Raw genomic sequence first — 26,412 nt, forward strand, 5'->3', positions numbered from 1 at the left:
ATTTATATTATATCTACTTTTGACTTTTTTTTAACATATAAAAGTTTTAGATGCATATCCTCAATATTTTTCTAGTAATGTCTAAGGAGCCGAGTTCGCTTCATATCCGTTAGGTCCCAGCTGCTATTCAAATCCCCAAGACATGACCACGGGGTGCCTATGGGTTTCCATAGCAGCCAGAGCATAATGATTGTCCCCAGGTCTGTCATGTATGTTCATCTATACAGCCGTGCCTGCAGCAGGGCCTAATAGAATGACTGTCAGAGTTATGCTTGAAGACATAATAAAATGCAGTACAGTAGTAGTGCAGTGTATTTATATGACTGATTTGAAGATCACAAATTTAAGTCCCATTATAGGACTAATAAAAAAAGTTAAAAATAAAGTTTGAAAAAAATAAAAACCTCCCACCCACAGAAAAATTTAAAATACCAATTTCCCTTATAATGTTTTATATTTTGAGTGCTAGAGATTTGTAATAAATAAAATGTTTATTTTATTATTTGTCTCACACATTAAGAATACCCATTTTTTTTATGCCAGAATTGCTCTACTTTGTCAACCTGCCTAACAAAAATTTGAAAAATAAAAAAAAGTTTTAAAAACACATTTCCATACCTTTCCAACAGATCAAGTAAAAAGTATTTCTATTAGCAGCTCATAGTGCTAGCAGCCGGCTGCTGGCTCTATGTGCTGCTAATAGAAATACTTTTCATTCATTGCGCCGCAGGGGTATATGTATATAGATGCTCTGGGGGGTAGACATATAGCATTATCTGCCCCCCACAGCGCATCTATATAAATATGCCGCCGCAGCGCTATGTATGAAAAGTATTTCTATCAGCAGCATCGGGACGGCCGATGCTGCTGCTAGAATGCTTTTCACATATAGCGCTGCAGTGGCATATGTATATAGATGCGCTGCGGAGGGTATATTATACATGTGCTGCGGGGGGCACATTATACATGCGCTTCGGGGGTATATATTTATTAAAGCGAAGGCAGGGTATATATTTATAAATGTGTCGGCGGGGGTGTATATTTATAAACGCGCCGGCTGGGGTATATATTTATAAATGCGCCGGCTGGGGTCATATCCTTATTAATGAGCTGCAGGGGGCATATTATAAATTATATAATATACATATGACCCCGCTGCCACTCACAATGTTCATTTTAAAAAACCCGCAGAGAGCCCTGAATGGCTCCTCAGTACTGGCCATTCAGGGCTCCCCGCGGGGGATTCAAAACTGAAAGTTAACACACACTATACATCAAAGGGTTGGGGAGCTTGCCGCCCGCTCCCCTGCTTAATAACTTCTGATCGCATCGGGTCTCAGAAGTAAGACCCGATGTGATCAATCCCTCAGCCCCTGTACTACAACCCCCATCATGGAACAGACTCTGTTCCGTGATGGGGGTAGTAGTACACACTAATGTAGCCACCCCAGCTGGGAGTAGTAGTAGTCCCGGCTGTGGTAGTCTGTAGGCAGAGGTGTTGCGGCCATACATGAGGGATGTTATAACGGGTCTTAACGGATGAATATTTATTCAACTGTTAGCACCAGTTATTTCATCCGTTATTATACATCTGTTTTTACACAGAAAATGGACGTTTAATAACGGATGAATGCTCATAGTGTGAAAAGAGACTTAGAAAATACGGTTTGACGATAGGTACTCTTCAAAACTTTTGTCATATCTCCATGATTTTTTTTTTAAATCAGTTCAGTCTGAGTGTTCATATTATGACGAGTCATGCCATCTGGGGAAAGTGCGCACAGCTGAGCACTCCTCTCTCTGCTTTCTGTACTCACATATCAGTCACGTGGCACAGAGCAAGGACTGAACACTCTGCAGACCTCTACAGGCTGGTTCTCTGTTCTCCTAATTAGTGGGTGTCTGAAATGGGCACTTTCACTTTAAAATATGTTTGACATGTTCTAGAGACAAGTCAAAGATTTTAAAGTAACTCTTCGCCTTTGACTCTGCTGTGACCATGATTGAGACAATATAGTTCTGAATTGGAACTCCAGGTGGTTTCTTGCAGGATGTATGGTTTATAGCGCTGGTTCTCAGTTTACACTTTGATGCTATAATATATTACTAGTCACACCACGCAGTTTAGGTTAAATGTTTTTTTGTACACCTTGTGAGACAGTGACAGGAATGGTGGCAGGGGGGTCACTATTTCCCCAAGATATCTGTTATATATAGCTACAAGGTTTCAGAAAGCACACATCTTACCCAGGGAAAGCTAGTTAGCACAGGGACAAGCAGGAATTTATTTTGTATATTGAGTATAAAGGCTGTTTTTTTTGTTTGCTGAAAAAAAATATAAACAGGTGAAGTCCTGTTTAATCCCTTCCTTCCCCAGGACATATGCATACGTCACAGCTGCTGACGATGTTCACGCAACTGGATGTATGTATACGTCATAGCGATCTCCTGCACAGCAGGATGTTCTGGACTATGCAGCATGAACCATTAAATGATGCGATCAGTTCTGATCACTGCATCTATGGAATTGACAGGGGAAGAGACTCTCCCTGATCACTATCGGTGACCCCACAATGTGATCGATTGGTTGCCATGGCAGCAGGAGGCCAGCTGATTGCCTCCTGTCTGCCTAGTACGGCAGACTGTGAGGTCCATAGGCTGGATCCCACAGGCAGTGTTAGGTAATCCTGACAGTTAAGCTGTGCTGCAGTACATAACAGGTAAGAGTGTAAATAAAAATAAAAATAAATGTTAATAAATAAAGTGTAAAAAAAATCGGACTTACTTCTGCTCCTCTGGCTTCCCTTCACCAAATAAAAATGTAAGTCATCTCCCCCTTTTTTTTTTTTTTTTTTTTTTTTTATATAAAATACAGTAAAAAAAAATTATTACGTTTACTAATCCTGCACAGTCTGGCTTTACTGATCCTGCACAGTAAAGGGTGTAAATGCTAAAAAATTGCAAATGCCAAAATTGCTGATCTTTGGTCACATCACATCCCTGAAGAAACGTAATAAAAATTGATCAAAAAGACACATGTACGCAAAAGTTGTACTGTTAAAAACTACAGCTCATGGCATAAAAAATAAACCCTGACACGTAGCTCCCTAGGTGAAAAAATAAAAACTTTTAGAGGTCAGAACATTGAACTAAACAAATTTTTATCCAAGTTTGGTATAATTGGAATCATACTGACCCATAGAATAAAGTTAGCATGCCAGATTTACCATACTGTAAGAGGAGGAAAAAATATTGCCCCACAAAACTGCTCAAGTCCACATTTTTTTCAATTTTGCATTACATACCGTATTTATCGGTGTACAACATGAGCTGGAGTATAACATGCACCCTTATTTTAACAAGGCAATTTGAGTAAAACAAAAACATTAAAAAATTAAAATAAATTACTTAGAAGCTCTTAACACCCCCCTTTATCAGCCCCTGTGCCCACATAATTCTCCCTCTGACCCCCCCCTGTGCCACACATCTTTACCCTCACTGATACCCTCTGTGCCACATGCAGTGGGGCAAAAAAGTAGCCAGCCACTAATTTTACCACTTAAAAAGATGAGAGGCCTGTAATTTTCATCATAGGTATACCTCAACTATGAGAGACTTAGGGTGCATTCACACAGAGTTATTCAAGAGGAATTTACTCGAGTAATTCCTCTTGAATTCTCCGCTCCAAATGAATGCACATCCCCTCTGCCCATTGACTTTAATGTTATTTCCGCTGTCCTGTTCACACTGCGGAAATTCTGCTAGCAGAATTCAGATGCTGAATTTCGTTCCGCTTGAACAAAGAGCATGTTTATTCTTCAAGCGGAATCCGCTAGCAGAAATCAATTGAAGTCAATGGTAAAAAAAAATTCCGTCCGATATCGGAAATGGCTGAAAAACACTTCAATTCTTTCTCCCCCATGTCCGCGCGCAATTCCGAATTTCCCGCGAATTTCGTGTGAAAATAAAATTCTTTTTTTCGCCCGTAAATTTTTCAGCGTGAATTACTCTTCATTTACTCCGTGTGAACGCACCCTTAAAGGTGTACTCCGCCCCTAGACATCATAGCCCCTATCCAAAGGACAGGGGATAAGATGTCAGATTCAGATAGCCGGGGGTCCCGCTGCGGCACCGCGCTATCATTACTGCACAGAGCGAGTTCGCTCTGCGCGTAATGATGGGCGATACAGGGGACGGAGCAGCGTGACGTCATAGCCCCGCCCCTTGTGACATCACGGCCCGCCCCTTAATGCAAGTCTATGGCAGATGATTGCCACGCCCCCTCCCATAGACTTGTATTGAGGGGGCGGGCCGTGACGACACGAGGGGCGGAGCCGTGACATAACGATGCTCCGGCCCCTGTATCGCAGGTGATTACGAGCAGAGCTAACTCATTACGGGCAGAGCGGCGATCCCCAGCAGCGGGACCCCGGCGATCTGACATCTTATCCCCTATCCTTTGGATAGGAGATAAGATCTAGGAAGGGGGGGGGAGTACCCCTTTAAGAAGAAGAAGAAAAATCCATAAAATCCCATTGCCTGATTTTTTAAGATTTTATTTGCAAATTACGGTGGAAAATAAGTATCTGGTCAACTACAAAAGTTAACAGTATAAATCAGTATAAAAGACACATGTTCACAACCTCAAACAGGTGCCATTAATACAGGTAACGAGTGGATGACAGAGGAGAATTTTAAAGGGGCTCTCCACTGGAAAACATTATATACATATATTTAAATCAACTGGTGCCAGAAAGTTAAACAGATTTGTAAATTACTTCCATAAAAAAATTCTTAAACCTTCCAGTACTTAACCGCTACTGTGATGATCCACAGGATCTTAATTTCCTTTCTGCCTGACCACAGTGCTCTCTGCTGACACCTCTATCCATTTTGCAACTGTCCAGAGTAGGAGCAAACCCCATAGAAAACCTATCCTGCTCTGGGCAGTTCCTAAAATGGATAGAGGTGTCAGCAGAGAGCACTGTGATCAGACAGAAAGGAAATTCAGAAAGAAAAGAACTTCCTGATCATAACACCAACTGTTTAACTTTCTGGCACCAGTTGATTTAAAAAAAAAAAAATTTCAGTGGAGTACCCCTTTAAACCCCTTAAAGGACAAGTCTCACAGTAAACAATTGTTCAGCTTTTAGTGCAGAAGGTAAAGTTATACAGGTTTGTAAATCACTTCCATTACCAATGCTGCTTAGAAACCAGCTTTATCTGCATTCTTCTGTCTGACAGGAAAATCAGCTGTTCCAGGTTTTCATGACTTTCGACCCCCTATTCAGGCTGTTATCAGCAGCATCCAGGGGCCGTGACGTGACAATTACCCAGAAAACCCCTGTGCTGCAGAGAGCTCCCTGAGCTCGGGCTTAGCCCCTCCCATCTGATGAATATTCACACTGTCCTCCCTCTGTTCTGCAGTGATTGGCTGAGCAGCACTGCCTATATGCCGGCTGATTCAGATCATAGTTCTCTCCCCTCTCCTTGCTAATGTTTTTACACTGATAACGGAGGAGAGGGGGGAGGGGAGGGAGCTGCCAGCGTAGGGCTGTCACACTGAGAATGGAGGGGAGGGAGAGTAGAATTGTCACACTGAGCACTGGGGAGAGAGGAGTGCAGGGCAGAGGAGGGGGGGAGGTGATTGTGCCACTGTAAAGCTGTTTCATTGAGAGGAGGAGGGGGAGGGAGTGATTTTACAGTGTAAAACTGCAGCTTCAACTCCAGGGTCCCTCTCTCTGAGCACTGAGATTACATTTTGTTTCCTCGTGGCCACCCTGCTGTATAGGGCTATGATTGGAGCTCAGTGTTATGTGGGAGTGGCTAACATAAATTAGGGGTGGTAACAAGTTCTCTGCTCAGGCAGCTGAGGGCAGGAAATGTGAGCAGTGCATGCAGGGAAATGTAGTCTTTGAGATCACAGGCATAGCCACCATAACCAGGAAGTAACTGCAATTTATGAGCTGAATAGCTGGTGAATGGGGGACGGAAAAAAAATCACAAACATGTCAGAGAGGTGGTAGGTGAATATACTATGGAATGGCTGGGTATTTTTTTTTTCTTTGCTGCATGGGATATCTTCTTTAAGGACGTTTTTCCTTTTTTGCACTTTAATTTTTTCCGCCTTTCCTTTTAAAAATAATAACCCTTTCACTTTTGCACCAAAAAATCCATATGATGGCTTCTGTTTCTACGCAGTACATTTTTCATTAAAAATGACACCTTATCTTTATTCTGTAGGTCCAAACGACTAAAATGATACCCTACTTATATAGGTTTGATTTTTTATTACTTCGGAAAAAAATAACTACATGCAAGAAAGTGTATACGTTTAAAATTGTCCTCTTCAAAACCATTTAACTTTTTTATTGTTCCATGTACGGAGCTGTATGAGGGCTCAATTTTTTGCGCAGTGATCTGACGTTTTTATCAATATCATTTTTGTTTTGATCGGACTTTTAATCGCTTTTTATAAATTTTTTTATGTTATAAAAAGTGACCAAAAAAAGCTATTTTGGACTTTGGATTTTATTGCGCGTACGTCATTGACCATTGGCCATTGCAGTTTAATTAACTATATATTTTTATAGTTCGGACATTTACACACGCGGCGATACCACATATGTTTATTTTCATTTACACTTTTCTCTTTTTAACGGGAAAAGGGGGGTGATTCAAACTTATTAGGGAAGGGGTTATATCCTCTTTATTAACTTTTTTTGGTCACTTTTTTTTGCACTGTTATAGCTCCCATAGGGGGCTATAACACTGCACAAACTGATCTTTTACACAGATCACGGAAAAGACATAGCTTTGCATTGATCAGTGTTATCGGCGGTTGATTGCTCAAGCCTGGATTTCAGGCTTTCAGCAATCAATCGCCGTTCGGACACGCAGGAGGCAGGTAAGGCACCCTCCTGCTGCGTCCTATCGCAATGTCCCGATCGGCCTGACTGAGCTGCCAGGATGCTTTTACTTTCACTTTTAGATGCGGCGATCAACTTTGATCGCCGCGTCGAAAGAGTCAATGCCGGACATCTGCCAGAACAGCGATGTCCGACATTAGCCAGGGGTCCTGGCTGCTGATAGCAGCTGGGACTGTGCGGGTATGATGCGAGCTCAGCTCCTGAGCTCGCTTCATAACCCTCCCGTGCCACAGCTCTGGGTATACCCGGCGTTCTGCGGCAAGAGGTTAAAGAAGAAGTTACAGGTCTGAGAGAGAGCCAGAAATCTTGGCTGTTTGTAGGTGACCAAATACTTATTTTCCACCATAATTTGCAAATAAATTCTTAAAAAATCAGACAAATGTGATTTTATGGATTTTTTTGTTCTTATTTAGTCTCTCATAGCTGAGGTATACCTATGATGAAAATTATAGGTCTCATCTTTTTAAGTGGGAGAACCTGCACAATTGGTGGCTGACAAAAAGGAGATTTTTGTTTACTTACCGTAAAATCTCTCTCGGAGGATCCATTGGGGGACACAGACCATGGGTGTATGCTGCTGTCTCTAGAAGGTGTAACACTGTGGTAATAAAAAAGTTCGGCTCCTCCCAGCAGTATATACCCGCCTTCAGGCCCTGAGCTAATCAGTTTAAGTTCAAGAGCAATAGTAGGAGACCAACAGGTCAAAGAAAAACCCCAAACTGTCCGAGAACCAGAAGAAAAAGCATAACTGAACACACCCTCGGACAGAGAACCAAAGGAAGCCCCAAAAAGGGCGGGAGCTGTGTCCCCCAATGGATCCTCTGAGAAAGAGATTTTACAGTAAGTAAACAAAAATCTCCTTTTCTCTATCGGCTCCATTGGGGGACACAGACCGTGGGACGTACCAAAGCGGTCCCTTGGGTGGGCAGATAAGCAGTCAGGCAGACGGCAGATCCACTGCCGCCTGCAACACTTTACGACTCAGACTAGCATCACCCGATGCGAAAGTATGAACTCGGTAGAACCTCGAGAAAGTGTGCAAAGACGACCAGGTAGCCGCCTTGAAAATCTGTGAGGCCGAGGCTCTATTCTGGAGAGCCCAGGATGCCCCAACAGAACGGGTAGAATGAGCCACAACCCTGAAAGGAGGAATCTTCCCCTTACAGCGATATGCTTCCGAAATGGCGGACCGAATCCACCGAGAAATGGTGGCCTTGGAAGCAGGTTGTCCCTTGCGACGACCATCCGTAAGGACGAAAAAGGAATCAAAATGACGAAACGAAAAAGTGATGGAGAGATAAGACCGAACAGCCCGAACTACATCCAGCTTGTGTAGTAAGCGCTCCTTAGGATGAGAAGGAGCAGGACAAAAAGACGGGAGGAAAATGTTCTCATTGAGATGAAAGGCCGAAACCACCTTAGGCAAAAAGGAAGGATCTGGCCGGAAAAAAACCTTGTCCTGGTGGATCACCAGAAACTGAGAACGTCAGGATAGAGCTGCCAATTAAGACACCCTCGGATGGAGGTGATAGTGATAACCCTTATGTTTCTAATGACTAATATATATCTATATATTAATATTAAAATGCCATTGCTGCTGGAAAAATATCTGTTCCCTTACCCTTTAACCCAGATACATCAGAATGCTAAATGCAGAACATTTCATCTTATCGCTTTGCCTGTAACTAGACTAGAACCTTGAGATGCAGACTATGGATACAAGACGTCTAAACATTGGACTTTGTGGAAAGATGCTGAAATCTTAAGCTAAGAGGATTTGCAAGATAATTACTTATACTACACCACGCTCAAATGACCAATCAGCATATAGAACGATGCATAATTTTACCTTTTACCCTCCCCTTTTTCTCAGTTTGTAAAAACCAAATTTACTTCCTGTAATAAACAGAACTCCCCCGGGGTACCGAGGAGAGAACCCATACCAACCTGGCCTGGTGTGAATTTTCTTACGACGGAAATTAGTACAGCGGTAGTCACTCACAGATTAAGGGCGCACATTAATCCATCCCTAACAGTTGGTGGTAGCGCGGGATGGCGGAACCACACTCGAGGGAAGATACGAATCCAGTGGAGCGACACTTTGAGCCGACCGAGGCAACCCATTATTACCGAAACTAGGGGAGCGATCAACCCCACTGAAAACACTGTAAGTCTGTTGATTTTATATATCTGTAACCTTGCTTGTGTTTTTGGGTAGTTTCTGTGGGAAGTCTGGACGGCCTAAGTCGACCCTCTAGGATTTAACTCTTAGCGACAGAGATTTTCCCGCTGTGTTGTTCTCTTGTTCTCTTATTTTTTATAGTCGCTTGTGATTGACTGCCGCTTTAGATAGGATTAGAAGGCAAAAGCAGAGATTTTTTTCCTTGGCCACAAGTTTGCAGGCTTATAATAATTTTTTTTTCTCTATCCCTTGGGCTGTAAATCCTTTATCTGAAAAGCAGATAAGGTGTGCTGTAACAAGGTCAGATCCGTTTCATAATGTGAACAGGAGGATGATTTAACTGTGAGAAAGATTCATTGGGATTTTTGAAAAATCCATTTTTTTTTCTTTCCTGATAGTCCGGATTTAATTAATTACATTAATTAATTAAATTAATAACATTTTTGATGTTTTAATTTTATGGATTTGGCAAAGGAAGATAACTTACATAGATTTTTGAGTTCTAGGTTTTCTAATATGTTTTTCTGGGCTGTAATTGGGCACAATAACTTTTCTGGGTGTCCCACAAGGTGATAGATTCAGATAGTATTGGCCATTAACTTTTAATGTATTAGAGGACGGCATTACTAATAGCTTCAGACAGTATTGAAGAAAGTGTTAGCCGCTCCAGTAGCTTTTAAATGATATTGGTAATGCACAAGAGTAGCAGCTTATAGTGGCATCATACAAACGGTGGTTGTCACGTTGACACCCTCTTTTGTTTGGTGTTTTAGTATAATTTTTTTGGCCAATCCACTGAGTTTTTTTGGGTGACTGTGTGAAGGGAAGGATGTATGGCTGTGTGAGAAGTGTGTCTGTGTTGTAAATTAAGTTGGATTAATTGCCTTAGTGTCCCCTTAAGAATGTTCCTTGGTAGTTTAGTTAGATTGTGGTTTGAGTGGACAAATGGCTGTGTGCATTGTGTTGAGGAAATTGGTGTTTTTGGTCCGGTGTGTGCAAGTGGTGGGAGCAGATTTTTGTATATTGCTATAGGATTAGAGAGAGAGATTCTTGTCAGAAATAGAGATTCGATGTTTTGGTGAAAAAGCAGGTGATTCGTGAAGGGAAAAGCATGTGAAAATTAAGCTAGTTGAAAGTTTGGAATATACTGATGGTTAATGGTATGTAGATACAGCAGTGTTATATACAATATTTGTATACAGTCATGTGCTGAAAAGCAAAGGGAAATGAAAAAGGTGACTGCTTCTGTGAAGGAGTCAGACTCAAGGAGTCGGTTGAGCAGAGCTGGAAGTGCTTGTGTAAGTGTTATCATGGTACAGGAATGTAGAAAGTCCAATAAATTTGTTGAAGCGATGAAACAGTTTTAATCCTTTAGTCCTTTGTTCTGGAAAGTACTAAAGGTGTTAGGGGGGAAATTTGGGGGTCCCCTGTATCAATGAGGGAGATGAGTGAATGGAATGCAGATAAGGTGTTAAGACTCTGGGAAAGTTTGTTTGTATGTAGTCATGTGATGATGTTCATAAAGGGTTCTTGTGATAAAAAGTATGTTGTACATGTGTGATGTGTATTGATGAATCAGGAATGTTAGGAAAATAACCAGTGAATGTTTCCACTATGAAGTTGTTTGTGTTGTAATGAATTTTGGTGTTGGAGGAGGAGGATATCCGAGTGGTATTGATTGAACCATTTAATGATATTTCTTTAAATTTCCTTGTCTTTACAGTTACACTGATGAATGCCATGCCAAAAATTGAAATGTATCAGAAAATGTGATTAATTGTCTGATTATATTACAGGAATAACAAAAGAAGAAGTTTGGGCAAGAAAAATAAAATGAGACAAAAGAACGAAGTGATCATTATTCAATTGATAAATGTTTAAAATCATCAAATTTTTCCTTCTTCCCCCAAAAGAGCTCTACATTATTTTTTCTTTTGCATTTTTTTGGTGTAAATGTAGGCCATGTGTGTTTTGTATGTTACATGTGCCTTGTTGTAAAGTAGCGCAGAAATCCAGTGACATGCTGGACACTCAAAGGTTTTTGAGAAATGAGATAGTTTTAGGGAAACCAGAGGGCCAGACTCAAAGGGGCGGTGACTGGTGACAGAGGTTTGGGAGGAGTAAGGTGGAGTTTACAGGGAAGTTGACAGCCTCCTCTTCTGAGGAAAAAAAAAATCACACTTGAAGGAAATGTTATATATATATATATATATATATATATATATATATATATATAAACTGAATATGTTTATAGGACCTGCATATAGAATGTGATATACTTATACTTTCTACTTTGCATTTATTTGAATACTAACGATTTTGAATGGATAACCTTATAATAATGATATATATATATATATATATATAATTCTCTCTCTTTCTCCTTCCTCTTTTGTCATTCTTGCTACTCTCAGATTATGATTAAAATTGTTTTGAATTTATGAGGTTAAGAATTCAAGATCCATGTAAAAAAACATCAGGGAATCCATGGTCAATGCTGAGTTATGAATGCAAGTTTGCTCCAAGTAATGTAAAGATGTAATACATCAGACAGGATATATGGTGACCACACGCAGAATGAAGTTCTACTACAATAAACCACTCAATCTGAGCGGTGGGTCAGGAAGTAGAGTTGAAGATATTCACTGATACATGTAAGATATTTGAAGGTATGACAATGAGTATGGGTAAAGTTTTATTACCGCACACAAGTATGGGCCTATTGAAGTTAGAAGGTTTTAGTTTTTTTTAATCCTGGGGCAAACAAATCTGTAGTTTTCAATTCAAGTGTTCAAATTCGAGAGCGGCCTGAGGAAGTGGCCATCGTAAAGATAAAACCAACATGAAGGAAGCCCCAAAAGCCAAGGGAACTGAATGGTAATGGATGCTGCAGTGCTCCTATCCCCCCACAACTATGGTACAAAGTGTACAGGTGTGGGGAGTGTGGATTTTCCTAGTTAGGTCTCTTGCAGGAGAGAGAGACCAATGGAAGAAGAAGAGAGGTGGTACAGGACAAAGACGGCATCTGAAAAGTTGGTAAGAAACTGTGTGTGCCAGCAGTCTTGTACCCCATGTTAACATACGTGGCCTCATACACTAAACAGAAGGAATGTGTGTAGTAATGTCCGTATATTGGGTGGCCTCAGGATTCAACAAGGCAAAAAGAGAGTTTATACAGACTTCATTATTTGCATCTGTTATGACTTAGGTAAAAATAAGGGTACCCTACCAACACACTCCAAAACATCTTGCATGTCTCAGAGAATATGAGTAGACTTTGTCTGACTGCCTAAGGTGGGCCTCTATAAATATATTCTTTGTCTGACTGTACTAAACTGTGCTGTGGACACAATGGAAATAAGTGTGTGAGGCAAAAATAGAGGTACATTGTAATATATATTTTCCCTAAATAATTTCTGATGAAGGAGCTGAATAAAAAAATAAAATAAAAAATACAAAAAAAGGGGATCTTGCTTGTCACATATCTGCAGACATTTTTTCCTGCCATGGTCATCTAAATAATTGTGGCTATAATTTGTACATATTCATTAATGGTTTACAACCAGTATTGACACGTTAATACACTGGAATTGAAATTGCATAATTATGTTTCTTCATTTCGGGTGAGTCAGTTTCCTGGTGACTCACGGAAATTAAGGGGGGGGGGCGTTGTTTTAAATATGTTGTGTATTTTTGATTGTATCAGAATGAAGTGGGGAGGCATGATTCTCCATTTTGATCCTGGCAGCCATGTTTAAAGATAACCCTAAAATACCAAATTATTGAAATGAAAGTGCATTACATAAACATATATATTATATTTACTAGGGATCGACCAATATAGTTTTTTTTAGGGCCGATACCGATAATCGGTGGAGGTTAGGGCCGATAGCCGATAACTTATACCGATATTCCGGTATAAGTTATCGGCTATTTATCCCCCCGCAACACAGCTGCAGATCATTGATTTAAAGCGGGCGCTTTAAATCAATGCACTGCAGTGGCTTTTGCGATGCCATAGGCCGCCGCCGCCGCCACCACCCGCTTCTCTCCCCCTACCTGTCAGGGTGGTCCGGGCCATCCATCCTTCCTGTAGTGTCCGGCGGCATTCCGGGTGGAGGGTGAACCGGTCCGGGCTGTCCTTCTTCTCCGGGGGTCCTCTTCTCCACTCCGGGCAGGCTCCGGCCTAGTAACGCAGCATAGATGCCGCTGCGCAGTGACGCCCGTGCGCAGCGACGCACCTGACGTCACGGCGTCTATGCAGCGTACTAGGCCAAACCTGCCCGGAGTGGAGAAGATGACCCCACCCCCGGAGAAGGACAGCCCGGACCGGTTCACCCTCCACCCGGAATGCCGCCGGACACTACAGGAAGGATGGATGGCCCGGACCACCCCCATTACGGGTAAGTTTAATTTTTTTTATTGACTCGGAGGGTGGGGGAGGGGCCCGACCGGTATAGCGGCATGGGCAAAAGTCCATACCGTGGGAGAAAAAAAAGCGGTATCTGGTACATACCGATATACCGCCCAGCACTACGGTGGGGGGTGCGACGCGGTGCGGTTGGTCGGGGGTGGGGGGGACGGGGGCGGTCGCGGCCCGGGGCATTATCGGCAAGGTAATTGCCGATACCGATAATGCCCAAAATCGTGATTATCGGACGATAATATCGGCCATACCTATAATCGGTCGATCCCTAATATTTACCTTCTGTATATAAGCTGTCACTGTATCACACATGATTTTAACATTTAATAGAGTTTTTTTAAGATGCACTCTTGTCCTAGCTACAATGCCCTTAATAGTCAGTCATGAACAATAGTTACTTAATGTCCATGCATTATATCCTTTGTAAATAAATCATGGTTTAATAAGTGGTATATATAATTTCATGGTAATTTGCAGTAATACATTTTGGAAAGCTGCAGCTGAACTATTTTTTTCCTTGTTTTGGTTTGTTTTTTTCCTCACACATACTGTTAAGTCACATTTTCTGTTTTACATAATGTTTTCCTTTTTCACTACTTTATGCCAATGGTGCAAGTGTATACCCAGCAGAGTAGGGTGAACATAGAAGTCCCAGGGAAAGGACTAGTCTGATTACAAAAGGGGGGTGGTTACGCAAGGGGCCGCTCGTCTCAATTCAGTGAAGCATCCCATACCCGTTTTTTATTTTCCCCACCTGAACTTGGGACTATTAGGCAGAACGCACCATAGGGAGAGATGTCATGTACGGTAACATATCTTTTAGGGGGGAATTGATAGGGATGACCCTTATGTTTCTAATGACTAATATATATATATATATTTATATATATATTTATATATATATATATATATATTTATATATATTAATATTAAAATGCCATTACTGCTGGAAAAATATCTGTTCCCTTACCCTTTAACCCAGATACATTAGAATGCTAAATGCAGAACATTTCATCTTATCGATTTGCCTGTAACTAGACTAGAACCTTGAGATGCAGACTATGGATACAAGACGTCTAAACATTGGACTTTGTGGAAAGATGCTGAAATCTTAAGCTAAGAGGACTTGCAAGGTAATGACTTTTGCTACACCACGCTCAAATGACCAATCAGCATATAGAACGATGCATAATTTTACCTTTTACCCTCCCCTTTTTCTCAGTTTGTAAAAACCAAATTTACTTCCTGTAATAAACAGAACTCCCCCGGGGTACCGAGGAGAGAACCCATACCAAGCTGGCCTGGTGTGAATTTTCTTACGTCGAAAATTAGTACAGCGGTAGTCACTCACAGATTAAGGCCGCACATTAATCCATCCATAACAATAGCAACAAGAAACGCCACTTTCCAAGAAAGGAGACGGAGACACACCTCTCTAAGGGGCTCAAAGGGTGCACCCTGGAGGGCACTCAGAACAAAATTCAAGTTCCAAGGGGGAGAGGGTGACCGATAAGGAGGAACAGCATGCACCACTCCTTGAAGGAAGGTCCGGACATGAGAATTAGAAGCCAGGGGCCGCTGGAAAAGAATAGAAAAGGCCAAAACCTGACCTTTAAGGGAACTGAGAGAAAACCCAAGTTCCAAACCCGACTGCAAAAAAGAAGAGAAGACAGGGGAACCGAGAAGGTTACAGGGGATAAGTCCTGAGCTTCACACCAACGAAAATAAGACCGCCAAGTACGGTGGTAAATTCTTGCGGAGGAGGGCTTACGAGCCCTGAGCATGGTGTGAATGACTTGGGAAGAGAACCCGTGGGCCCTCAAAACCGCGGTCTCAACCGCCACGCCGTCAAATGCAGCGACTGTAAATTGGGGTGGCAAAGAGGACCCTGAGAGAGCAGGTCGGGACGGAGCGGAAGGCGCAGTGGAGAGTCGTCCAGGAGCCTGACTTTGTCGGCGTACCATGACCTTCGGGGCCAATCTGGAGCTACCAGAATGGCGGGGACGTCCTCTATTTTGAGCTTCCTCAGAACCCTGGAAAGGAGCGGAAGGGGAGGGAACAGATAGGGTAGGGCAAACCCCGCCCAAGGAATCACTAGGGCGTCCACGGCCAGAGCCTGAGGGTCCCGGGACTTGGACACAAAAGGAAGGATCTTCCGATTGTGTCAGGACACGAAGAGGTCCACGTCCGGAATGCCCCAGAGGTCGCAGAGTTGCGCGAAGACCTCAGGATGTAGAGACCACTCACCGGGTCGGGTGAGGACCGACTGAGGAAATCCACTTCCCAGTTGAGCACTCCCGGAATGTGAATCGCCGAAATGGCCGGAACATTGCTTTCCACCCAGATGAGAATCTTGGTCACCTCGGCCATGGCTGTCAAGCTGCGAGTGCCGCCTTGTCGATTTATGTACGCCACGGCTGTGGCGTTGTCCAACTGGACGCGGACAGGACGGGACTGAAGCCGGGACTCCCAATAAAGAAGACAAAGAAGAATCGCCCGTAATCCCAATAGGTTTATCAGAAGAATGGCCTCTCGGGGAGACCAGAGTCCCTGAACCGTCCAATCCCTGAACACACCGCCCCAGCCCGACAGGCTGGCATCAGTTGTAACAACCTGCCAGTGAAGGGGAAGAAATGACCACCCTTGGAGAAGAAGGGGGGAGCGGAGCCACCAGAGCAGAGACTGACGATGGAGAACAATCTGACGATCGAGGGACAGAGGAGACCTGTCCCATCGAGAGAGAATTGCCAGTTGAAGGGGGCGGTAATGAAACTGGGCGAAGGGTACGGCCTTCATAGTTGTCACCATCCGACCCAGGACTTCCATACAAGTGCGGATGGGGACTGAGACCTGGGTCCGAAGGGAGTGGACCCCCGACAGAAGCGCCAGACGTTTCAGGGATGCCACCACCGAACAGAGAGATTCCATTCGGAAGTGGCGGATAAGAAGATGACGGTTGAGACGCTTGAGGTCTAGGCTTGGTCGTACAGAACCGTCCTTCTTGGGAAAAACAAAAAGATTTGAATAGAAACCCCGAAACCGTTTCCCTGGAGGAACGGGAACGATAACCCCCTGGAGAAGCAGAGACTGGAGAGCCTCTCGAAATTACTTCCCCAGAGGAGACAGGGGAGCCCGGGATTTAAAAAAAAACGCGATCCCTCGGAAGGGAGGCAAATTTGATTCGGCAACCGTTGGACACCACGTCCATGACCCAAGAGTCCTGAATGTGTGAGGTCCAGATGTCTCGAAAAATTAAGAGACAACCTCCCACACGAGAAAAAACTGCGGGTGGGGGCCTCACTTCATGCAGAAGTGGGTGTGCGGTTGCCTGATTTGGGCGCAAAACGGCCGGACCGGTTGGAGTCCGACTTTCAAGATGGGCGCGCCCGAGACGAGGGAGCCTTCTTGTCCCGCGAAGGCGCCTGCCCGGACCCTTTGCTGGAGCTAAAGGTCCGAAAGGACTGAAAGGAAGAGTTCTTCCTTTGGTAAGTAGGGCGAGCCTTATTTTGAGGCAACAAGGAACTCTTACCTCCCGTCGCCTCAGAGATAATCTCATCAAGGTGCTTGCCAAAAAGACGGCCACCCGTAAAAGGAAGCTCAGTGAGAGACCTTTTGGAAGTGGCATCCGCATTCCAAGCTTTAAGCCACAGAGCGGCGGAGAGCCGCTAGGTGACCAACAGCAAAGGCAGAACAACGGGCTGACTGCATGGAAGCTGCGCACAGGAAGTCCCCAGCTTTAGAGCATTGGAGAGCCAGAGCAGATAGATCCTCTGGGGAGGGGGGGGGGGGGGAATCCCGCTAAGATATCCTGATTGAGCTTTTGGCACCACTCCGACAGGGCATTGGACACCCATGTCGAGGCGAAGATGGGAAGAAGAGAAGAGCCAGCCTACTTTTTTGTCCGTGGAATCCTTGAAGGCAGCGGCATCTGCCAGTGGCAGTGTAGTCGCCTTAGAGATCCGGGAGATTGGTGGATCCACTGAGGGAGGGGAAACCACCTCAGCGACAAAGTCCTTGTCAAATGGATAATGTTCTTGAATCGTCTTGATTCCCGGGAACCTCTTGTCTGGATGTTTCCATGCAGATTCCAGAATGTTGTCAAAGTCAGCGTGAGAGCTGAACCTTTGAGGTGCTGGCTTAGCACGATGAAAGGATACTCCTGTAGTGACATCCGAAGATCCTGGGTCCTCTAAGTGAAAGGTGTTCTCTTATGGCTGTCACCAATGAGCTCACCGTTTCAACTGAATCCAAGCGGTCCTGTGAGTCAGATGCCGGCTCGGAAGCCTCGTCCGCCAATTCACCAGGAGAATGTGAACGAGCAGAGGCAGTCCTGGAGGGGGGCGACCCTGACCGGGTACGCGGCTCTAGCGTGGCAGAGCGACGATTCAGAGAACGTCCTCTGGAGGAGTGATGTTTGTGCCCAGATGAAAGGGGGGGTGGGCCCCACGAGGGGAACGCCCACGTCTATCTGAAGACTCAATGGAAGAGTCAGACGAGGCACCCCTAGTACGCTTGTGAGAGCGTGAAGTATGTGGAGACGAGGAGCGGGCCCTCTCAGAGGCCCTGCGCAAGGAAGACGGACACCATTTCCCGGGAGGCCTCAGCCACCGAACGGGAGACTTGGGTCAAGTCAGCCATATACTGGGTCAGGGAAGAAACCCAGGCTGGTGGAGCGGCTGAATCCACCGGAACCGAAAGGGCATCAGGGGTACCAGGGGGTCTGGGGGAGCAGTGGAGCAGGCAGGGCAAGTGGGCTCAGTAGAGCCAGGCATCTTGGTATTACAGTGCTCACAGACAAAATAAGTCACTGACGAACCAGGTTTCTGTTTAGAGGGAGGAACAGCTCTGGGTACGGACATAATGAAAAATAAGAGACAGGAACTTTCTCACCCTAGTCTGTGTCCCCTGGCAGCTGCAGTGAGGAGAACTCTGCTCCGTGCAGCTAGAGTGTAAGAAACAGGCTAGCCAATAGAGAGAGAGAGAGGGGCGTGCCTGAAGCAGAGGAACTAACTAATTGGCCCCTTCTAACTGAAAATCGCGCCCACGTCGCGGATTGGAGGCTACTTCGCGCCTCTGAAGAGCTCCGACAGCCCTGTGGGCGGAGCTATATATCGGCCGAGAAGAAGCTGTAATGGAGCCCACTCCTTGTCCCGAGCGCACAAGTCAGCCGCATATGCGCTCGGGGAAATAGAGCGGGCGGCCTATACGCCGGCAGAAAGTGAAAGTAAGCAGGCGATGAGAGCGCCCGGCCCGTACCAGCGCCCCCGTACCTATAAGGCGCTGCAGACACAGCCGCAAGTAACCACACACACAGTGAAGTGCCCAATGTAAAACATAGATGACATGCCCCCTAAGATGCCACTGCTCCCCCAGAATAAAAGTCCAGCCCCTGTATAAGTCAGCCCCATAACCTGAAAGGTGGGCCAAAAACAGGGGGTCTTCAGAGGTTGCAAGACCTTACCTAAGGAGAAAAAGGGGGAAAGTACTTACCTCAGTCAGAAGAACTTACCTAATGGAGTCTTCAGTGAAGTCTTCAGTCAGCTTTAGTTACCTGCATCACGCCTAGCGGCTATGCGCGAGCGAGGCGAGCAGGGAAATAGGGGGACCCGGACCCATGAGGTACCAAGCCAGGCGCTGACCGTTGGCGAGGGGGGGGTGAACAGCGCATATATGCAATGTCTGTGCCCCCTTACTCGCAATGGGGAAACAGGGAACCGGAGTCCCTGAGTCCCCACCTGAAAACAGGAAAGAAAAAGGAATAAAAAACTAACACGTGCCTATAGTAGGAAAACAAAAAAATCAGAAGAAGACCTGGTCTGTAGAATTCCAGACCATGTCCACCTCCTTCAGACACTAAGCTTAAACTGATTAGCTCAGGGCCTGAAGGCGGATATATCGTGCTGGGCGGAGCCAACCTTTTTTATTACCATAGTGTCACACCTCCTAGAGACAGCAGCATACACCCACGGTCTGTGTCCCCCAATGGAGCCGATAGAGAAATACTTTTTCTGCCCCACTGTACCTTTACCCTCAATGATTCCCCCCTGTGCTACATATCTTTCCCCTTACCATCCTCTTCCTGGTTGCCGGTGGTCGGCGAGTCATATTGCACCAGCCTCAGCAAAGTACCGACTCGGCCGGCGATAGGCTGAAAACATCCGGCCAAAAAAGTCACCCCGCCGCTCAGCCTATCGCCGGCCGAGTCGGGACTTCGCTGCGGCCGGCGATTGGCTGAGTGCAGTATTACTCGCCGAGCCGGAGCTGGTTACCAGAGGCACCGGGGGGAGAGAAGGAAGGTATGTACCTGTTTATTTTTTCACTGCCGGCAGTATGGATGATAATTTTCCTATTCCGGAGTTCTCCTTTAAGGGTTTAAACTTAACTTCAATATCCACTACACACCAAAAAATAACAAAAAATAAAAAAAAAGCATTAGAACATTTAATAAAACTAAAATAAAAAATACCTACCGAAGATGTTCATATTTCCAAACACCTTCATCCTGACCTTCAGGAGGTTCTAGAATTTTATCAGTGTTAGAACAATCAGTTCTTATATTCTGCTGAATATACTGCAAAGACATAAGATAAAAACGTTTACATTAGAATCAAGAGTACTTATTTTACTCTAAAGTGTGAAGTATTTTTACCTATTTTCTGTATTGTCTCCTACCCCAAGCACAGTGCCAGCCTGTTCTGTACAGTGCACTTTCACTAGCACTATGTTATGGTGTTAGTGTATGTTATGGTGTAGCAGAAAGAAGCAGGTGCTGACTGCAGGAAAACAGTCCCTCTGTTCCCACCCCTTGAAATAAATAGAATGATAAACAGCTGGGTAACATGGAGGGGACTTTATGGTCAGGTCCACACAGCGGAAAATGTATGTAATGTGTGCATGAAAAACATGTGCGGACAGTGCGCGCATTTGGCTAATCTGGCTGGTGCTAAGATCGCCTGGGTAGCTCATAGGCTGGGTTGTTTCCCAGGTCTGTAGTCTAACCTAGTTGGCTGGTGGGGGTCTCTCAGACCCAGACATTTCCTTATTTAGGTGCAGGGCTCTCTTCGATGAGGTCTCCTTTCTATGGACTTGGTAGAGTAGGACTATATGTAGTTGTATTGTTCTACATATTATACACTTTATATTGTGCCTTTCTATTTAATCTTTGTGCCGGGAAGTGCCCTTATTGTATGCTAAAGTTTGTTGTGTTTACTGAAAATGTTAATAAAAAATATCTGATTTAAAAAAACAATCCTTGTATGCAAATCTTCTTGATGCACTGGGGAAGTGTCCCTGCACTGTTCTGCCCACACACACCAACATTGTGATACACATTGCCGATATGTGCTGTGACCTTAGGGAAGCAGCACATGTGCCCTTGTGGTTCGGGGCTGTACAGCATGAATAGGAGATGTACTGAAAAGAAAAATATTCAAATTTATGAAGGAGCCTGTATCACACGGCAGTCACGGCCGGGCAGAACAGAGCTCAAAAAAGATTTGCATATTAGGATTTATATACATATCTCCGGAATGGTGCAACATATTTTAAAAAGGTAACCTGCGTTAGAGTCAACTGTGTCTGCACTATTGCCCTGTATAAACTGTTCAGTACGGATGATGCATCTGACAGATAAATATCTCCATACTTTGCTCCATATAGATTTACCTCAATCCCAACCAGTCCACCTATCCCAGCTACTAAAAAGCACCGCCACAGAACGCCCTGTGGTTTCTGCTGCTGATCGCTCCCTTCCCTCTCCTTCCTCCCACCCCCTTTCCCTTGCTGCAAGCCCAACCCGGGCATGCCGGCCAGGGTTAATCAAACAATGTGAGCCAAAGTGTGGAGTTTATGCCTGAGATGGGTGCGCTTCTAGTTATGGAGAGCGGACGGATGGAGCTGCCTGGTAACATGTGGAAATTGAGCTATGTGGAGGAGAATGGCTTGCTGCTGGGGTCTGGAGCGGTGGCAGAGTGAAGGAGAGAGTGGACAGGCCCCCCTCCCTGCTGTGAGCTGGATGATGGTATGTGCCAGGGTCACATGAGCACCCGCAGGTGTCGCGGTATCTCAGAAGCGCCCTGACCGTTGGTCCGGGAGAACGCCACAAAGGGTGAGAGACTCCGTTAGCTCCAGTGACGCGGGGGGACGAATCCGGAGACTTCTAGAATGTGAGTGTAATACATAATGACTTATGGCAATCTATAAAGAAACTATAAGAATTATCAGCTTTTAAGTATACCCTGACGGGTTGTCAGTTCAGGCCATAAATAATAAGTGTCATAATGTTTTCTCTCTCTGGTGAAACACCTTCATAATTCCTTATCTCTGGTGAAATTCTGCCAAAGATGTTGCTCTAGTGAGGGGGAGCTGAGGAAGGTTTTAATTGAGGACCCCTTATGACTAACTTTGCGGATATACTATCATGGCCGTAAATGTTGGCACCCCTGAATTTTTTCTAGAAAATTAAGTATTTCTCACAGAAAAGGATTGCAGTAACAAATGTTTTGCTATACACATGTTTATTCCCTTTGTGTGTATTGGAACTAAACCAAAAAGGGAGGGGAAAAAGCAAATTGGACATAATGTCACACCAAACTCCAAAATGGGCTGGACAAAATGATTGGCACCCTTAACTTATTGAACTGAAGTTAACTTAACAAATTGAAGTCATAAAACATTGGGTAGATACGGAGGAGCACCAGGGTCCCCATACCTTTTCACATTTAGTCGGACAATTCCTATGTCTATACAGTAACCCCCCCCGACATGCGATGGCCCCGACATATGATAAAATCGACATACGATGGCCTCTCAGAGGCCATCGCATGTCGATGTCAGCATCAACATACGATGCTTTTATATGTTGGGGCCATCGCATTAACTGCTATCCGACAGCACAAAATGCTTAAGCTACTGTGGATAGCAGTTTAAGCATCCTGGGCATTTTCGCTTACCTATTCCAAGCTGCTCCGGGTCCACTTCGCGATCCTCCAGCGTCTTCCGCATCTTCTCCAGGGTCCGGGCCTCGCTTTCCGGTGTCGTTATTACGTCACTACGCACACGGTGCCGGCGCAGCAGCGTAATAACGTCACCAGAAAGCGAGGCCCGGACCCTGCAGAACATGCGGAAGAAGCCGGAGGGATCGCGGAAGAAGACACCGGAGCAGCGGGACAGCCAGCGGGAGCCCCTGGACAGCATCGGGAGTGGTGAGGACATGGTCTGGAGCGGCGGGGACAGGCGAGTACAGCTTCCTATACTTTAGATTGCTCGGATCCCTCAACATACAATGGATTCGACAACGATGGGGTCGTTTGGAACAAATTATCATCGTATGTTGAGGGACCACTGTACACCTACTTTAGAAAACGGGATAACAGAATTAACTAACTTTTTCAACTTAGTACAAGTGGGGGTCGAGGTCCATCCACCGCAAAGCAATCACCTTTCTGGCCATAAATAGCGACTCCCTGAGGTATGTATGAACATGATGGGGCCACACCTTCTCATTCAGGATACCGTAGAGACAAACTAGGGGGTCAGCCGGGATCGGTGGGGCCACTATAGAATCTAGCAATTGCAGGACCCCCCGCCCCCCCCCCCCCCACACACACACACACACACACACACACACACACACACACACACACAAAGGATGCCACATAGGAGCAATCCCAAATAAGGTGCCAAAAGGGCTCCACTGCCACCGCAAAAAGAAGTGGAGACAGCAGGCACACATTACCAAGGGGTGTAGTTTCCAAAATGGGGTCACATTTGGGGGGGGGGGGGGGAGGGGGGGGTTCATTGTTCTGGCACTATGGGGGCTTTGTAAACACACGTGGCCTTCAATTCCGGACAAATTTTCTCTCCAAAAGCCCAATGGCGCTCCTTCTCTCTGAGCATTGTAGTGCACCCGCAGAGCACTTTACATCCACATATGGGGTATGTTGCTACCTTAGTAGAAATGGGGTTACAAATTTTGGGGGGCTTTTTTTTCCAATTTCCATGTGAAAATGAAAAATTTAGGGTAACACCAGCATTTTAGTAAAAAAAAAATTCGTCAAACACCTGTGGGGTGTTAAGGCTCACAATACCCCTTGTTACGTTCCGTGTTAGTTTCCAAAATCGGGTCACATGTGGGTATTAATTTTTTTGGCGTTTATGTCAGAACCACTGAAAAATCAGCCAGCCCTGTGCAAATCACCAATTTAGGCCTCAAATGTACATAGTGCGCTCTCACTTCTGAGCCATGGTGTGTGTCCGGAGAGCATTTTACACCCACATATGGGGTATTTCCGTACTCAGGAGAAATTGTGTTACAAATTTTGAGGGTCTTTTTTTCCTCTTGTGAAAATAGAACGCATGGGGCAACACTATAGTGTTGCCCAAGCTTTCTATTTTCACAAGAGGAAAAAAAAAGACCCTCAAAAGTTTTACACTTTACTATGTGTTAGTGTAGTGTTTTTAGGGTACATTCGCACTGGCGGGGTTTGTGGCGAGTTTCCCACTAGGAGTTTGCGCTGCAGCTCAAACTCCAATGTACCCTGTACATTCACATGGGGGGCAAACCTCCAGCTGTTTCATAACTACAACTCCCAGCATGCACTGACAGACCGTGCATGCTGGGAGTTGTACCTTTGCAACAGCTGGAGGCACTGGTTGGGAAACCCTTAATTAGGTTCTGTTACCTAACTCAGTATTTTTCAAACCAGTGTGCCTCCAGCTGTTGAAAAACTACTACTCCCAGCATGTACTGATCGCCGAAGGGCATGCTGGGAGATGTAGTTATGCAACAGCTGAAGGTACGCAACTACATCTCCCAGCATGCTGAGACAGATGTTTGCTGTGTGGGCATGCTGGGAGTTGTAGTTTTGCAACATCTGTAGGGGCTACAGTTTAGAGACCACTGTACTAGGGGTGTGAATCGCCAATAATTTGGCAATTCGATTCGAATCGCGATACCAGGGTGGCGATTCGATAATGTCGCGATACTGTCATGATGGCTATAAAAGCTTGGGGAAAACTTATTCTACACATCAATACTACATTCACACAAAGATGTACTGTATTAAATATACATTATTTTTTCTTAAGACAATGAGGACTTACAAAGTCAAACTAGTGTTTAAGAAACAAACTCTTGTGCTTTCAGGATTGTTTTTTTTATTTTTTATAACAAACCTAATACTTTTTGACAGCTTAGCTGAGGTTTGATACTAGATTTCACAAATAAATACAATTCTGTATAACATAAATAAAATAACGAAGGCATGTGCCTTATAAATAAGGTTATTCCTTCCAGTGCAATCCTGCTTTAATGCATTTTCAGAGTTAACATAAAGGCTACCAACTTCAACTGTTAAATGTTCCTTTAAGCTTTAAGGTGCAATATATAACAGTAGACAAACTCTACACTTAAAGGTGCAACAGCAAAATATCTGTTCAGTAACACAAAAGGCCAATGCCTGGAATAGCTGAGTATCCATAATCCTGGTCCTCACACATACTACTCTGCTATTCCAGGCGTTGGCCTTTGTTATACTGCACAGCTGTTTTGCTGTTGCACTGTGTTAGAGTTTTTTTTATAGTTGCCTTACTGTACTACTAGCACAGTAAGAGTCGAGACAACTATATAAACTCTACACTAGTGTAATAGGAAAACAGCGGTGAGAGCATTAACACAAAAAACGCCAATGCCTGGAATAGCAGAGAATCTTTCTCCTCACAGAGTAAGAGAGTTTTAGCAAAGTGTTTTGTCTGCATCCCTGCTACAAGTGTTTCTGCAGATTAAGTACAGTAGTTGACGTAGTGCAAGTTAGACAACTATTTACCCTAAACATAAAAGTGCAACAGCAATACATGTTTGCAGAAAGGCCAACGCCTGGAATAGCTCCTATGACATGACAGATGACATCACTATGAACATAAACATACGGAACGTGTGAGGGTTTTTATGCTGGTTTTTGATGAGGAACACAAGCTGATCTACATGCCCAGCTATAAGGACAATTTGTGAAGACACAATGTCTCCTGCAGTGGAGAAAACTCGTTCTGCAATATTCTAATCCCATGTGAGGAGGATAGTCTGCTACTCCAGACGTTGGCCTTTCTTATACTGCAACTGCACAGATGTTTTGAAAAGTGCAACAGCTGAACATCTGTGCAGTTGCAGTATAAGAAAGGCCAATGTCTGGAATAGCAGACTATCCTCCTCATAGTACTAGCAAAGTGTTTTGTCTGCCTCCCTGCTACAAGTGTCTCTGCAGAATAGTACATACTAGACGTGGTACAAGTTAGACAACTATTATGAAACCCTAAACTTAGAAGTGCAACAGCAAACATTTGTGTGGAGTACTAGGAGTATAAGGCCATCGCCTGGAATAGCTCCTATGACATGACTATAAGTAAGTATAAAAGGATGGAACAGGAGTTTTTTTTTTTGCATTGTAATGTTATGTAATCTACTAAGATTCTTGTTGAGGAACACAAGCTGATCTACATGCCCAGCTATAAAGACACTTCTTTGTGCAGACACAATGTCTCCTGCAGTGGAGAAAACTCATTGGCCCAGATTTATCAAACTGTGTGACAGAAAAAATAGAGAAATTTCCCCACAGCAACCAATCACAGCTCAGCTTTCACTTTACCAGAGCTCGTTAGCTGAGCTGTGATTGGTTGCTGGGGGAAAATGTCTCTATTTTTTCTGTCACACAGTTTGATAAATCTGGGCCATTATGCGCAACATTCTAATCCTATGTGAGGAGGATACTCTGCTATTCCAGGACTTTTTTTATACTGCACAGATGTTTAGCTGTTGCACTTTTAAGTGTAGAGTTTATTATAGTTGTCCTTACTGTTATTAATAACAGTAACACAACAAT

At 44.4% G+C, this 26,412-nt stretch overlaps 1 protein-coding gene across 1 annotated transcript in view; it reads right to left on the reverse strand.

Moving 5' to 3' along the window:
* The window catches only part of MOB4 (MOB family member 4, phocein), a 281,748-nt gene that overhangs the window by 202,102 nt on the left and 53,234 nt on the right, over positions 1-26,412 (reverse strand). Inside the window, exon 3 of the mRNA XM_056533393.1 lies at positions 20,008-20,108. Coding sequence (XP_056389368.1) covers positions 20,008-20,108 — 101 coding nt within the window. The remainder of the gene's footprint in view (positions 1-20,007; positions 20,109-26,412) is intronic.

The sequence above is a fragment of the Hyla sarda genome, chromosome 8 (genome assembly GCF_029499605.1).
Source record: "Hyla sarda isolate aHylSar1 chromosome 8, aHylSar1.hap1, whole genome shotgun sequence".
Classification (NCBI taxonomy): domain Eukaryota; kingdom Metazoa; phylum Chordata; class Amphibia; order Anura; family Hylidae; genus Hyla; species Hyla sarda.